Genomic DNA, 16,985 nt, shown 5'->3' on the forward strand with positions numbered 1-16,985 from the left:
ATTCCGTCCCTATCGAAGCGTGGTCTCAGCGGCCGGGATCGCAGCTGCGACCTCAGCAGCGCCACGCCGCAGCCGCTGAGTTACCGCGCAGGTGTACCCTGGTCGCGCCTCATAGCGGTCACACGGGGTCTTGCACCTTCCAGGGCGAGTGCGGTCCGCCAGGACCACCGGGTCCGCCGGGTGCACCGGGACTGCCCATGCCCTGGGTGGACGCCACCAGAAGCATCCTGGAAGAGCGCAAAGGTGCGCACTGGCAAATAGATTCTCCTCAGCCCAGTTGGTGCACGGCCCAAATCCGCGTGTAGCCTGCAACTGTCAACAAGACACGAAGCGTCGTCTCCTTTGTCTGTGATCGGCTCTGTCTTTGAGCTGTAATCGGATTACATTGATTAAGTTTCGCATCTTTATGTTGACGGTAACCGTTGTAAATATGACCAACTATTTTTTTATGTATTTTGTAGGTTACTGCGCTTGCTTTGTTCGTTATATCGGTCATGTCTTCAGCCACCTGTTCACGTACACCGTCATACAAACGTTTCTGGTATTCTGTTAGCCGAGTTGGAAGCTCTGCGTTAAGCACCAAATGTGAAGGACGAAGGACAAGCTGCGGATGGAATATGTTCGAGGCAAGGAAACAACACTTGCTGAAATAAGGTAGCCGCAAACAATTAGGGTCGGCGAAACCTGGACTCAACAAAGTCCAATTATATGCCGGCGCATTTCTTTTCTCGTACGTGGGCTTATCTCTTCAGGTGGCGCAGTTGAATATCTCTCGTTCGATCTCGATTCTCGGCGCGCAGACGAGGATTCCGACTACGGCGACGAGCCCCCTTTGCCCGAGATGGGGCCGATGACGAGGAAGACGGTGGCGTGGAGGGACGCGGCCTCGTTTCTCAAGTCCGCATCGTCACAGCCCGTTGGCAGCCTGGCTTACGTCATGGAGTCGGACGAGCTGCTCGTCAAACTCTCTCAAGGCTGGCGGAGACTGGCGGTGGGACTTTGCTGCACATTGATAGATAGATAGATAGATAGATAGATAGATAGATAGATAGATAGATAGATAGATAGATAGATAGATAGATAGATAGGTAGATAGATAGATTGATTGATTGATTGATTGATTGATTGATTGATTGATTGATTGATTGATTGATTGATTGATTGATTGATTGATTGATTGGGTTTAACGTCCTGAACCAACTCTGAAAATATGAGAGACGCCCTAGCGGAGGACTAATCATGACCCCCTCGGGCCGGTTCTTTTACCGTGCACCTAAATCTAAGTACACAAGCGTCTTTGCAATTTGCGTCTATCGAAATATGGCCGCCTCGGCCATGAATCGAATCCATGCCCTCGAGCTCCGCAGTAGAACATCATAGCCGCAGCTATAGCAGCGAATTGATTGTCGCATGCGATAGACGTTTATGACTGGTGAGTGTGCGTATACAGATATGCCAGGCTTGAAAGAATTTCAGCATTATATTAAATCACAAGGAAGGAGAAGGTCAAGATTTGCGCCAGTTATGGGCCCGTTAGCTTTCTTTCTGTATTGCACAAAATATTCGTCAAGATACTTTTGAATGGAATCGAGCCCCCACGACTTGAGCCAGCCCAGCGGATATAATGAATTTAGAGAGGCATGTTCGGCAATAGATCTCACCCATCTAAGTCACTCGGTAATTGACAAGTCTGCGGAATATAATAAAACCCTCTATATGGCATGCTTCGATAATAGATAGGCGTTCGATTAAGCAGAGATACTAGTACTCATTACGGCAGTGGGTGTGGGTGTTTCAATGAATTCTACAATATTTAAGCATAGTAAAGACAAGCTTTCTGGAATAGCTAGAATGCTTCCTTTGCAGTCAAATTGTCAACGGCGGCGGACGTCAGACGACGACCGATATGTATACAAGCTAACACATTTATTCATTGCTTCAGTTTCGAATAGTTTCGAATGAATACATACATTCAGTTTTCCAATAGATTTAGCGTATGTATCAAAACATCAGTTGTGCACAAACAAACATATAATATCGGAGAAAAAGCACGATAAGCTTTATCCTGGTGTAGCAGCGGCCATAAACACGAGAACACGAGCAGGCTGCACTCTTCGGGGAGCCACACTTCACCGACTAGCCATACGTAGCGATGATTCGTATTCTACGAATAGTGTGCCGTCGTGTGTGCGAAGAAACTGTTTATTTCTTCCTAATGCTCGACTGTTTCTTCTAAGCAACAACACTTCGCTACGTGCAATGTAATGACAGAACCTTGCTGACGTCTTGATTACTAGGACTTGAACATCGTTTTATACCAATCGTGAAAACGGCTTACCATTATTCGAAAACTTTTGTTGTAGGCCCTGATGGACTACAACAAAAGATCCTGCAGAGACCAATAAATGTTTTTGATGATAATGACGATTCGAAAACTATTCGACAGGTATTCGATAAACCCGCCGCGTTAGTCCAGTGGCTATGGCGTTGCTCTGCTTGGTTCGACCTAAGGCGTGACAGGATCAATCCCGGGGGCAGCTGCGGAAGCATTATGACGGCGAGACGGAATGAAAAAATAAAGAAGAAAAAAAAAAGAAAAAAAAACGCTCGCGTGCCGTGCACTGTGCGCCCGTTAAAAGATGCCCAGGTGGTCGAAATTAATCCCGAGCCCTACAGACCACGGCGTTCCTTATAATCATATCCTGGATTTCGCACGTATGACACAAGACTCGAATTAATTTTAAAGATATTCGCGATTTCTTTCGATTCGCTTCTGGCACTGCTAGATTCGGATTCGTTGCCGTCGCAAAAGCTGCTAATCGTGCACCCAATTCACGAGGAAACTTCTGCTATGTAACGATATGCACGTGGCAAACATACCAAAGCGCTATATATCTTGCACACGGAAAGAACGTGTAAGAGTCTTGTGTTCTTTCTCACCAATGCACGCGCATATGTGGCCTAATGATATGGCATTAGGCCCTGCTGTGCGGGAGTGCCCTGGTTCAAGTCCCGCCATCGGAGACTCGATTTTCTTATTATTGCGCGATTGAGGCTATATACCTGGTCGGACCTACGAAGAAAACACGGGTATTGATCCTATATGCATCGTTCGCATTAAAGCTCGAGCCGCCTGATAATGCGTCCTAGGGCCGTGCTTGGCTTTCTACGGGGAACTTCTAGAACAATCAATAAACGCTAGCTCGAGAAAACCATTGACTCTAGAATGTCACAGCTCTCGTTACAGTTCTACGTATAGGAGGTATACCTGGCGGCCATCGATTCCTTATTCACGTGCCAAAGGATCGGTCTTAGGCATTTGATCAGTAATGCGCAACGAGAAAGAAACAGCGGCAGGATAGACAATTGCTTACGGCATTCTTGCAGTTCGCACTGTTCATTCTGTTATCTAAACCGACATCTGTCAGTAAGATTTTCCCATAGCGTCCACCGGTGATGTCAACGCGGTAAGCCAGGCGCTGCGCTTTATACCGCGCCTGGTCCCGTCTTGCAACTGTCGTCGCGGGCATGGCGGAGGCATGTACCAGGCGTCCTTTCTTTCTTTCTTTTTTTGGGGGGGGGAGAGTGGGGGTGGGGGGATTTAGCAGAATGGTTTAATAAATCGCCTGCGGTAGATAGAACGATTGCAATCACGCAGCTGAATTGCGCGGTGAAGCGGAGACCACTTGCGCGAGAAATCTAAATGCGTAATTGATTAAGGAACAAGATCTCACTAATCAGCGTTTAACTAAATAATTTATGGCACATTAGAATTTACACATTGCAACCAGTGAGCGCTCCAGGTGCATCCACTTGGAATGATTCTTGAAAATGCGATTTTCGAGATAACGCCATCAAAGTTGACAATAAAATGTCCTGCTCTTCCTCTTACTGTTTAAACAAAATGCCTTTTTTGTCTTGCCGGACGAAAATTACTGGAACACCAGCATATTTAGTTGCACACTTCGGGAATACATATTTCTCAACTGATCTCGAGAATTCATTCCAAGGTAATATGCCTTGCGAATTCACCGGCTGCAATTTGTTCATTGCAGTATGGGCCTTAAGTTAATTGAATATGAATCATAATTTTTGGTAAATTAGTCGATTATGGAAATAAAGGTCTCGTGAAAATAATGCCCGCTTTTACGAGTAATCCAGCTATACGAGTGGAATTGTAGTATTCTGCCGCCAGACGCCTTTTAAGCATTGCGTTAACTCTAAGTAAAAAGAAAAAAGTAAAATAAACAGCTTATATGGGTCAGTACCTGTGCCTTGGTTCGCTCATTCATTGTTTTCTTCTCCTTCCAGATTGGTCCGCCACCGACTTGGGTCGATGACAAGAGCGAACGAATGAGTGAGCAAGAAATACGCAGCGATTGAGTGTTGGAAGCTGTGTGTCTTTCATAAATGTATGGAGTTCAGCTGTGGTTGACTGTTGGGCCTCCAAATTAAAGGCTTCACACACTGCTATCTCGCGGGGTCGAATTTCACGGACCTCACGGCTTAGATGAAAGTAGAGTGAAACAAAGCGCTCTGTAGCTTCGCATCTTCTCTGGGCACCTTCACTGACAGCTGCTCGATGGGCTCCGGGTTGCCTCGTGTTTCAACAGCGGAGCTGTTCTAAGTCTAGCCTTCGCCGTCCGTTGTCCTGTGTCACGCAGAGGGGCAGGAGGCAGCGTGCACGCCAGGGAAGGGGGAGGAGAGGGGTATGGCAGCAGGTGCTTCGCCGGCGCGCGCCCTTTCGCCCCATGGATTCCTATCGGCGCGAGCGTCAGCGGGAGTTCGCACGGGAGCGGCAGCGACGACGTCGCGCAAGTCCCGAGCCTCGAGAGTGAGAAGCGCAAGCAAAGCGCCAGCGGAGAGAAGCAGCTACCGCCGAGGATCGAGAACAGGAAGCGCAAGCCAAGCGCCGGTGGAGGGAGGCAAGCCAACGCCCACTTTCAAGAGAAGGCGAACCAAGCCAAGCGCCAACAGAGGCGAGCTAACCACCAACTTCGAGAGTAGGAGGCCGAGTAGAGACGTCGACGCAGAGAGATTCCTCCCACGGAGGATGCCGAGGGACTGTTCAAGAGATAATTTCTCAGCCGTGAGTGCGGCCACAGCTGCAAGGTGTGTGATAGACTGCGGTTTGATCACAGCCTTACGCAACTGAACAGTGTGCGCAATCCGGAACCGAAGCTTGAATCTAGCAAAACGACGACAACGAGACAAAAGACTTTCATGAAAATCGCGCTAAACACGAGTTCAAACTTGAGAAAACGACCACCAGCTTCGCTGTTTTGACAGCTTTCACTGCGTGGAACTGGCTTTCTTTCGTGATTCTGGGTAACATAGTAGCTCTAACGGGGTAAACGCTCTAGTTTTGAGAACCCGAGCATATAGAATGTACAGCACTACCGTTCATCGCAGAGGTCGCGTGCGATCTGCCAATAATTGCATATATTCTGCAGCGGGGTTTCAGGGTCTAGCCTCGCACCTGCCTTATTCTTGCAGCGTGGTGGCACTCGCATCGCGGTCTGCGAGAAATTTTAGGGATACTGTTCTGGACATCGTCAAATTCTATACCGCGTCGAATCTTGTAATGGCGGCACTTTGATCCAATCAGAGAGACCGCAACAGCCCTCTGGGCCAATAAGAGCTGACAAGATGGCGAATTTGACTGTATGGCGGAGTTTGACGGTGTCCAGAACCGTTCCCTAGGTCTGATTAGTTTCCGGTCTAGATCTGCCTATACTGCTCGAATCGTCTCATTTGAGCTGATGCAGAGACTGATTTCTTACGATCATTCAGTTGTTGCGGCCGCCGCGTGGTACAGTAAGAAGTGCCGCTTTCTTGCCTTCGCGAACACGCCTCCTCGCTTCGCGACCGACTGCAAAAGTACGTATATTTGTTATTTCTAGTGATCTACGGTCAAGCAAAAACATTTTTCATAGCTACCTAGCAATGATGCGAGATTTCGACTCGGGCAGGCAGTTTTCAGCGTTCGCGTACATAACAACGAAACAACACTTCGTGTTGTTTCGTTGTTTTGCACTTTACATTTTTTAACGATTAGATCAAGATGCGTTTCTTGCAGTTGTCTTCAACGAAGGAATATCATGAACTGATCATGTCAGTCATGTGCGGTACAAAATGTCGCGCTTAGCGGGGCTTATCAAAAGCTCGAGTTTCTGCTAGCAACTTGGTTAAACGGACGATTGTACTTACATTTACGCAATGTGCGTCTTACAACGTTGTAACGCCTTCGTGTGCCAACTGTACCGTTTCACCAGGAATATGGGCCATGCCAGGCCGTGAGCCTTTTTAGCCTAACCTCTGAAGCGGCGATGTATTTTATGTATGATGTTGCATGTTGCTTGCAAAGTGATGTAGATGAGAGGATTTTGTTTTACATGTTTGTGTATAATAGGCAAGCTCAGTAACAACACAGCAGGCCCCAGACCAGGGGCTCCACCTTGGAGGCACTCACCGCGATTACGTAATGTAGCTATTATTTTTTATCCTGGTAATTCAACCAGTTCTTCATGTTTAGAGGAAATCCGTTCTTTGGCGGCAGTTGTTGGCAGCAATTCATTACTCACAGAGTACAAGAGCGTCAATCAAGGAGGCTTACCACATCATACGAGAAATACTCTAAATTTCACGCACGTTGCCTACACACAGTTCCAACTGTGTAAGGGAGGTAATATTTCCTAGGACAGACTTCTAGAAGTGCTAAATGACCCACATCAGACTGGTAAACCGTGCACGACTTGAATGCGTGGAGCAAATGGCCTTGTTTACATATGTGCTGCTGTTTTGTCAAAGCGAGAAGAATGTACTTCAACGCGAGAGACGTGAATCGCCGACCTGAAAGCAATGAGAAAAGTCATCGCCGCTATTAAGAAAGTTTGCTGTTGGTGGAGACTCCCCTGAAAGGTCTGACAATTATGTGCAGGCTGTTTTCCCCCCCAAGAGTCAACGCGCCGGTTGAACGTCCCTCGTTGGGAGAGTGAAAAAGACAGGGGCAGGCTTGTACGCAGTTAAATACATGTAATTATTTATGTGCGATCAGTTACATTTTCTGCTAACATTGTAATTTCACGATTACTTCGTTTATTCGGTAACGCTCACTACAATTACGTTTTTCGTCAACCAGTTACATGTAACCAATTACTTAATTTACGGAACAAGCTGTAACAAACGACGCAGCTTTGAGAATCTGCATTTGGTGAAAAATATAGTAAAACGGCCCGAGATTGTGCCATGCAGCAGACTCGCAAATACGCATGTTCAAAAGCTAAACTCGCGGGGTGTCAGTATTTGTTTTCTATTTGTGTCTCAGTATTTGCCGGACGACTCGAGCAGATGTTGGTACGTCACGACAGCGAAGGCCACTTAGGCCGTTATAGCCAGCAAATCGCTTACAAGCGATCTTTTCAGCTTTTCATCGGGCCAACCGGCACCGCCTTTTCCGAGTCCTAGCAACGATGAAGTGCTGCGCCTCACAGGGGAGCCAGATGCTGGGCAACCACAATATTGTGCGCAAGATCCGTATACGTTACAAGACTGCCCTACCCGCCAGCGCACACTTGGAGCGAAGTGATTAAGCTCCTTCTCTTTCCTTCGTTTAATTCGTTAGCATTATTTCGATACTTCGCGAACTTTCTGGGGGCTACGTTTGTATCTATATCTGTTTCTATCCAACCGTTTCCCCGCCTACCTGGGTCACTGGGTAGTCCGTGGTCGAATTCCTAGAGCGTCTGCCTGCTGTGCTGGGCGAACAGGGCTCCCTCGGAGAAGGGAGCCCGGTTGCCACGTGACGTGTTTCTCGGCGTTCGCATGCAGCGGCGCGCCACGAATTTAGGAGGCCAAGCCTAGGCTTCCCCGCGGTGGCGCTAGACGGCGCCGAGTGTTCTTGGCGAATATTGGCGAAGTGCAAAGGAGGAATTCCGTTACAGAACACGCGTCATACATAAATCGTTTTGACGGTGACAGTACTTTGTCCCACTGTAATGATTCAATGACAAACGCCTTACCGTCGACAGTCACCCTGAGATGTGTCCCACCGAATTTCTGGAGCTAGTTTTCAGTGTTGCTGCTGAGGTCTTCAGAACGTCAAAGTGAGGGAAAAAAGTGTACGTGTGGGAAGTGTCGGTAGCCGTTTACGTGGTAGAGGTAGAGAGAAGATGGGAGAGCTTAAAAGGGCTTGTATATGTACATGGGTGTGTGTATACGGTGTGGTCATTTTTAAGTTCTACGGATTAAAAAAAAAAATCGCCGATGGCAGGTAGCATAGTTCTCGTCATTGAGCTGTGTGATTCGAAGAGACGGGAATTCCTAGCACGAGAAATCGAAACACGTATTTAACTATTCAACAAAACATCACCGATTAGCTTCATCATTAATTATTTATCGGCACGTATTGCAATTTACAAATTTTAGCTGGTGAGTTTCCAAGACGCATGTGTCTACTTGAAATTAATTTCCAGGAGAACACCAGTTTCTAGATGATTTTCCCCCAAAGAGCGGAATGAAATACATGAACATTAAAGTTACTTATGTGCTTTAATGCATAGAATAGCGGAACAACAGTGCATTCTTACGTTAAGTTTTGTGGAGTATATCTCCAAACCTGTGTCATTTTGGAAATTCATTCCAAGAATACGCATTGAAAATTCGCCGGCTAAAATTACTGTATTACATATATTATTACAATATACACGGTTTTTTCTAATTTCACCAAATTTTTAAGGTATTTCCTATGGCATAGAGCACAGTTCAAAGCCTTGATCTAAATTACTGAATGAATCGGCCATTACTTCTGCGAGAAATCCAAACATTCAATTGAATAATTAACGTGATTACGCTATTAAAAATTTTAATTAATTATTTTACGCCACATATCTAGATCTACGAATTATAGCCGCTGAGTTGCACGGCGTATCCACTTGGAACGAATTCTCTGGACAGCACAAGTTCCGAGATATTAATTTTCAATGTGTCTGTCGAAATGCATTAATGCTCCAGTTAGGTTTGTGCTTCAATGCATAGAATAGGGGCTTTTCAAAAAAGTTGAGCGTCGACAGTCAAACGTACGAGGGAAGTCGTTTCTTCCAGGAGCGGGCAACACGCGGCAGAGGTCCCTGAAACGCTGCTTTCTGGAGATGACGGCAGGTAGCGACACAAATTTATGCTTGCGCCGTCGCTGCCGCAGCTCTCATACCCGTAAGCGCAGGCAAATTAGCACTTTTTTTCTTAAAGAACAGCCAATGTACTATGCCAAGTGTTATACTAGACCAAGTCGAAGCCGAAATGCGATCGTTATGAAAAATTTCAGCAAGAACAGCGCAGCGATGAGCGCAAAACCTTTTTTTTTTTTTAGAACACGACATGAGCAGCCAAATATTCATGACCCCGTACTTTTACAAAACCAGCGCTTGCAGTGCCCATAAAAAAATCTGCGAAGGCGGCAGCAAAAAACCACATCAAGCAATCGGCGAGCTCCGCACGGACGCGCATGACCTTCTTCCTGGACATGATCTCCACAACAACCATAATTGCCGATCCCGGAGGCCCTGTGTTGCACCTTTATGGCTCCGCCTGCCAGCAGTGACTTCAGTCAGCGACAGATGATGCTGCAGTAGACCGAAGTGCTCCGTCACCCCAGGGCGTCCTCGCAAGGGCCGTGTTCTTGCGTTTTCGTACGTTTTCGCCGCCGGACGACGCACTGCCCCATGGCCGCGCCAAGTGGAAAGGAGGATAAGGAAAGAAAAACATTCTCGCTCGTCAGCAGGTCGCAGCACGTCTGTCTTTTTCACCATAGAGTCCCTTCCCATATCAAAGGGCTTGACATCCACTTATTTGACGCTGTAACGATGTTATCGTCTGACTCAATGTTGTACAATAAAGGGCGGATTGCCAGAAAACGTTATTTTCAACGCAGTGTTTGTCTGCAGTCTCGGAGGCCTAAAATCAAATGCTTTAGCTTGCATGTTTAGCCACTAGATGGATGCACGCATTCCACTTGTAGGTTTTACCGGTTGGGGGAGCGACTGCCTCGACTGACTTTGGTTGTCGTCGCACGTGTCCCAGCCGAAATCGCTCGTTCTCGGACGTCACTGGTCGCGAGGCAGCGTGACGTGCTCTCATTTGTGCGGCCATTCGTCGATCGCGAGAGACGGCAGGATTTCCAAGCGCGCCATTTCCGACTTTCGGGAGATGCTTCACTGCCGCGTGGTTACGCGAATTTCACTTTCGAGATTTCTTCACTCATCTAAAATCGTTTTAGTAGCTTTAAATAAATCAATTAAACACTTCGTGTGTTCGATCTGCGATTGCCACATTGTATTTCATATGTTAAATAGGCAACCCATTACTAAGACTTCTACGACGTGTTCACAAGATAGTGTATAAACAAGTACATGTTACAAATATACAGTACAACAGTGCGATACATTCGTCTTTTGTGTAGTGTTGTGTTTGTTTTCCAATAGCTTCCTGCTATTTAACAGCGTCAGAAACTTGTAAACCAACAACACGAATTCAGACAGAACAAGATACAATAGGCAGCGATTATTTGGTTCTTCATTCTATGAGCCGCCGTTCAGATATGACGTTGGCCTGACGCTTCTTGTTCCCTCACCGTTGCCGTGGTCTAGTGGTCTGAAGCGTCCGCCACGACATCGGGAGGTCGTGGGTTCAAATCCCCGCTCGCGCGGCTTGTGCGGTGCGTTTCTGAGTCCATGGCCGCGCGTTCACCCGGCGCGTTTTTAAAAATCGGGTACAGGGGGATCCGCTGGCCCGAGACGCTGGGCTCTGTGCAAGCGGTGTCACCCCTGGGAGGGACGGGGTCACGCGACCCCTCGGCTCTCACGCCGCGCAGGGCCTCGTGGGGGCCTCGTGAGGAGGCCCCTCGTCTGCACGGGATAGACCCCCGGATTGAAGCGCCGCGGGAGCGCTGCCCGAGTACGCGCTGTGTACAGCTCATAGGCCGGAGGGCTGCCACGGAGGCAGGGAAAGAGCCGTGCCCCGCAGAGGCGAGTCTCCGGGTGCGGGTGTCTCGCGAGGCGACTAGGCCTCTCTCCCCGTCCCTTTTTGCTTCCTAGAGACCCCGAGCTTTAATAGATAACGTTCTGTGGGAGTCTGTGGAACGTACGGAACGCATTCGCGTCACTTTCCTTACTGCCTCCACACTCAGGTTAACAAACAAGCGTCATCATAGCTCAGCCGTGTTTATGAACTTGAATTTGTATGCACAATGCATTCTAACGAAAACGTTAAAGATAGCCCGAATTCTACTTCTTCAGTCGTATTACCTTAGGATATAAACCCGCCGTGGTTGCTCAGTGGCTATGGTGTTGGGCTGCTGAGCACGAGGTCGCGGGATCGAATCCCGGCCACGGCGGCCGCATTTCGATGGGGGCGAAATGCGAAAACACCCGTGTGCTTAGATTTAGGTGCACGTTAAAGAACCCCAGGTGGTCAAAATTTCCGGAGTCCTCCACTACGGCGTGCCTCATAATCAGAAAGTGGTTTTGGCACGTAAAACCCCAAATATTATTATTATTATTACCTTAGAATACGTATATTACTTGCACGAAAAATCGAAATACATAATCGACTAATTACACAAATCTGGCTAATCAACTTTTAACTAAGCGTGCGCGTATCGTAATTTAAGAATTGCAGTCGGTTAGTTCGAAAGTCGTAGCTACTAGGAATGAATTCAGTTGATTATCGACAAGTCTCAATATATGTGTTCCTAAACGTGCTACAATATGCACTGGTGTTCCAGTTAGTCTTGAGTTTCAGTGCCAAAAAGATCTGAAGAAATTAGGTGTAACAGCAGTGCATTTTCTACCGCATTTTTTACCGCAAGTGCATACGTTTATCTCCAAATGGGTGCTAGTATTAATACCGGTGTCACACCTGTGTCCCACGTACACTTCTGATCGCGATCGGGGCCGATCCGGATCGAGCTTGACCCGGATGTCGCTACACGGTCATTTCTGATAGCGATACTACGGGATCCCGACCTCGGCGATCGCGATGGCAGGTTTAATCGCAGGCTGACATCTGCGCCCTGTAGCGCAGTATTCTGAAAGCACCAAAAACAAGAAGTGAAGTCAGCTCAGTAACAGACGTTGGAAAATGTTTTTGCCGACAATAATAAGCTCTAGAATTGAAATATTCTCAAAATTTAACCATATTTTGCAAATCTGAATTTGCAGTCAGTACATTATGCAGTTCTGTGAGAGATGCTGACGATCAGTAAACGATAACAACTCGATCCGAACCGTTGCACTGTGTAGCAACGACCATTGTTGATAGCGATCAAGAAATCCGATCCGTATATGCCCCGATCGCGATCAGACGTGTACGTGTGACACCGGTATGAAATTCGTTTCAAGTGAATGTGCATTCTGATATTATTGGCTTCAGTTCGGGAGTTGCTCAAGTAATTATTAATTAGTAATTAGCATTTTTCATCTCACCGAAAACTTGTGATAGAGCTAAGATAAGTCACCAGTCACTCTGTTCAGAAAGTGAGGTGCTAGCATTGGACGTAATGCTGCTTGATTGTGCCACATTTTCGATAGTCAATGTTTATTTTCCTACAGGCCTGTTCTCTACAGGTTCTCTTGATGCCGTGGTTGCAGCATGCAGAAAGAATATAATCATAGCTGGTGATTTCAATTCTAACCATGTATCATGGGGCGATCGGTCCGATTCTTGTAGCAAACGATTGTTATATTGGACTTCATCAAATGACCTCAATTGTGTAAAATCGGGAACCCCAACCTATGTATCTGGGAAAACGCGTTCAGTGCTAGACCTGACTTTTTTCCCGTTGCGGTTGTGTCGTTTTGTCCTAGTCTGCTATCACCTCGGCCACAAACAGCGACCACCTTCTAATAATTTTTGAAATCGCGTGCCAGATTCATTGGGTCAACAAGCATGTCCGCCCCTATGTTAAATATAGCAAATTTTATGATTCATTGCAATCACATGTAAATAAACAGGGAGGACTAAGTGACGAAGTAAAGGCACTTAATTTGTGTAACGTGATAAGTGACAGTTATACAAAATCCCGATCAAGTATGCAGTCAACCAGAGGTGGTACTTATTTTCCCTCTTGGAATCCTGACTGTGAACGTGAATATGGAAGAAGAAAAGCAGCGTTGAAAAAGTCATATAACCAGTGTCTGCATAATTGGAATGACTATAAATTTGTTTCAGCTACATTAAGGCAGACGTTTGACAAATCGAGAGAAAATTATAATGCAAAACATTACAGTTATTTATCACAGTCTAGTAATTAAAAAGCCCTATTTAGGTATACACGGTCTAAAAAGATTGTTTCAGCACCAACAAATGTAGAATCTGTTAGTTTAACATCCACGGAATTGGTACAGTCACTGGAGGAGATTGTAAAAGGCTTAGAGAGTCGATTTACGTCACTTCTACCCTATCACATGCCGGCGCCTGAACAAACGGATGAATTCACAGCAGTCACATTAGAATTAGTGAAAGTGGTGAAGTCACTATACCAGCTTCAGCTCCAGGTCCTGATGGCATAACTACAGCAATGATAAAAATAATATTCGAATTGTCTCCCCAGGACTTCCTTAAATTTGAAAAAAATTCAATTCAGAATGCATGGATTTATCCAGATTGCAAAGTTCTCAAAGTAATTCCGCTACTTAAAAAGCAGGGCGATGGATACACAATAGACGACATTAGGCCTATTTCCCTGACTTCAAATCTTGTAAAGTTAGTCGAGAGAGTGTTGTGTGGTGATATCGAAAAGTAGATAGGCGATAAGCTAGTATTAAGTGGCTCTCAAATAGGATTCAGGGCTGGATGCTCAATTTGGTGTGCTCATGTTCACTTGAGAGTCCAATTCAACTTACTCGCCGCAACAGCCACTTGGCAGTCTTAGTGACATTAGACATTGCGAAGGCATATGCCAGTGTCGAGCACACCATCTTGATCGACAGACTTGAAAGTGTGAATCTCCCACAGTATATAATTGTATGGATTCGTAATTTCCTGAGCGGACGTACATTTTATTGCCATCAAAACGGTGTTTCTTCTCAATGTTACAAACAGACGAGGGGTGTTCCTGAAGGCGCAGTACTCTCCCCCATTTTATTTAATGTTTTACTAAGTCGTATCACTACACACCGTGATGTGCAGGTATAAGTATACGTTTTTCGGTGTCAAGCAATATAATAGCCTTTATAAAGAATTACAGCTGTACTTGAATCAGATTGAAATGTGGCTTAGGGAATACAAATGTCACTAAATGTCAACAAAAGTACCCTCATAGTTTCCCCTTAGCTTTTCCCGTCCGTATAACACTGCGACGTACGATCAGGAGATAATTTCACAGGTACAATAATTAACATATCTGGGAATGATTTATAGAGGAAAGCTTAATTGGCGGACACATAGAATACATCGCATATATAAATGAGCACGATCTGTGTGTTTATTACGAAGCGTCAGCAACAGTAATTTTGGAGTGCGCAGGGAGACTCTGCTGATGATTTATTGTATATATCTCCGACACCCCATTTTAGAGTTTGCCTGCGTATAATTTTTTGGAGGTCCTGCTTATAAATTACCCGCTCTCGTTCGTATTCAACGCGAATCATTACCTGTATGTCTCGGCCTTCCAAAATTTGTAGCGCATAATATTTTTTTATCCTGAAACTCACCTGCGTCCTCTTCAAACTCGATTTAGGATACTGACAGTCCAGACATTACTGAATATCTATGCTTTTTCTCAGAGACGCTCGTCCTATGTATATATTCGAGAGCCGTCTGCATTCTTTGCGAATCAATGGTCTCGACTGCATCGTCTTCAGCTAATGTTGGTTCAGAAACTATTAGAACCAGTGCAAGTACCAATCCGTGATGTGGTTCTCCCAAAATTACCTATTGTGACAGTAAGCGTTGAATTCGATAATATATTTCCTAATAATGCTAAACTTCTGCCTATCAGATACCTAAAAGGCTTGTTAGATGAGCACCTTGAGAAACTCCCTATAAATACCGTAATAGCGACAGATGCTTCTGTCAGTGGAGAAAAGGCAGGAGTTGGCATTTTTTCGCCGTCATTAAATTGGTCTTTCTCTCTTTGGCTGCCCGACTTTACATCAATATTTCAGGCAGAGTTATTGGCTATCATTCTAGCTCTACGAAAACTTCGCTCATCTATTTATTCAGCCGTAGTCATAACCGATTCCTTATCCGTTTGTTCTGCTCTAACAGTGCCAAATCCATCTGCCATTCTCCGAGGATTTTATACATCTGTCCCCCAACATTTCCGCCTCATCTATTTGGTATGGGTACCAAGGCACATGTGACTCACTTTAAATGAGTCAGCTGATGCACTCGCGGCGTCATCTCCTAGAGACCCGGCACTGAGGATCCTGAAACTATCAGCATACATCACGGCTGCAAGATTTAGAAAATTTTGTGTTCAAGAAGAACATGGTAAATCATGTCTATTAAGTAACAGCGATTTACAGCACCTTAGATTCCCTTGTCACAGCAGGTGGTGTTCAATAAGAAAATGTAAAGTTTCATTAATGAGAATGCGTTGCCAAATACCAATGCTTAATTTTATTCCCACAGGTCTTGTTTGGCACCTTCCCCTCGTTGTTTTTATTGCAACGAACCTGAAACTACGAAACATTTCTTTATAGAGTGTCGTAGATTCGACATGCACAGAAAACGACTTCTAGAAGGTCCTCTCCGCCATCTTGGATTGGGTGTTACGCTCCCTGTGATACTGTCTCTTAGGGCGTCGGCACTAGAACACGGCAATAGGAACGTATTTTATGCCATATTTAATTTTGTAAGTGAAACAAAGATACTGCCACGTTAACTTAATTGTTTTACTTTCCTCAATATGAGCTCAAAAATATTAACTTCAAATTTTAGAATAACACAGCTTGAAAATTGACAATAACGATTAGTATTTATTTAATATAATTTGTAAATTACACAGTTCTATTTAAATATTCTTCTCTTCTAACCTACTGCCGCCCGATTCGTGGCCCATTTACCGTAGTGGGTTGAGCCATATCCATAGGCACCAAACTAAACCAAGCTCGAGTGTTTCTGCTGCTGGTTGACACGCGCACAGACCCAAAACGCAACTTTCAAGCTGACGTACCACCCTCCAAAGTCAGCTTGTCTCGCGAACAGAATGTGCTGCGAGAAAGACACGGGCCGAAAAGTCTTATCCCACTTTTCAGTGCCTGAGAGCAGGAGGAGCTCGGTTGCTATGGCAACGTTGGTGTTTGACACACAAGTCTCAGTGCTTCTTTGCGAAAAACACCAGCCCACGAAATACGGAAGCAGCTATTTGATGTCTAAAAGATGTCTTGAACGGCTATCCCAAACTCTAGCAGCTGTCTTGATCAAGATATTTTGTAGCCATGGACGTCTAGAAGTACTTCAGTAAGCCCTGCTAACGTTACGCTAAAAGTTGACCAACGGACAGCGTGACAAGAACAATTGAAGACTTCTATTAGACATTCCCACAAATTCTTGCGGCAGCTGTTACAGCAACACGAGGTTCACCCACAGTCACAATTTATTTTAAATGAGGCACGGACATCAGAAAAAAAGAGTTTATAATGTCAAATAATGATGCACAGGTAGTTTTTCCAGATGTGAACCATGGGAACAGTTTAGTACAGCCTCATTGGTCAATCAGTGCTTTTTACTTAGACCAATCAGTAGAATTACGCCTGTCAGAATTATTTTGCAAATAAAACAAGATCTGTATTGTATGCTATCATGCCAATAATCGCCCATTGACCTAAACAAGAACACCTCTGCACCTAACACGTCGTTATTGACGAAATTTCGCCCTGCTGGGTCTCCACCGAATTGAAATAGTTTCTAGCAGGTAAACATTTTGTCGGTTATGCTGCAGTTCAGGCAAAAATTACATCCTGGTTTAAGCTACAGGGGGCAGG

General features: G+C 45.5%; 1 protein-coding gene across 1 annotated transcript in view; it reads left to right on the forward strand.

Moving 5' to 3' along the window:
* The window catches only part of LOC142590861 (uncharacterized), a 29,543-nt gene extending 25,072 nt beyond the window's left edge, over positions 1 to 4,471 (forward strand). Inside the window, exons 13-15 of the mRNA XM_075703259.1 lie at positions 144 to 243; positions 801 to 991; positions 4,312 to 4,471. Of these exons, the coding sequence (XP_075559374.1) occupies positions 144 to 243; positions 801 to 991; positions 4,312 to 4,383 (363 nt within the window). The 3' untranslated portion in view covers positions 4,384 to 4,471. The remainder of the gene's footprint in view (positions 1 to 143; positions 244 to 800; positions 992 to 4,311) is intronic.
* The last annotated feature ends 12,514 nt before the right edge of the window (positions 4,472 to 16,985 follow it).

Source organism: Dermacentor variabilis, chromosome 8 (genome assembly GCF_050947875.1).
Source record: "Dermacentor variabilis isolate Ectoservices chromosome 8, ASM5094787v1, whole genome shotgun sequence".
Taxonomy (NCBI): Eukaryota; Metazoa; Arthropoda; class Arachnida; order Ixodida; family Ixodidae; genus Dermacentor; species Dermacentor variabilis.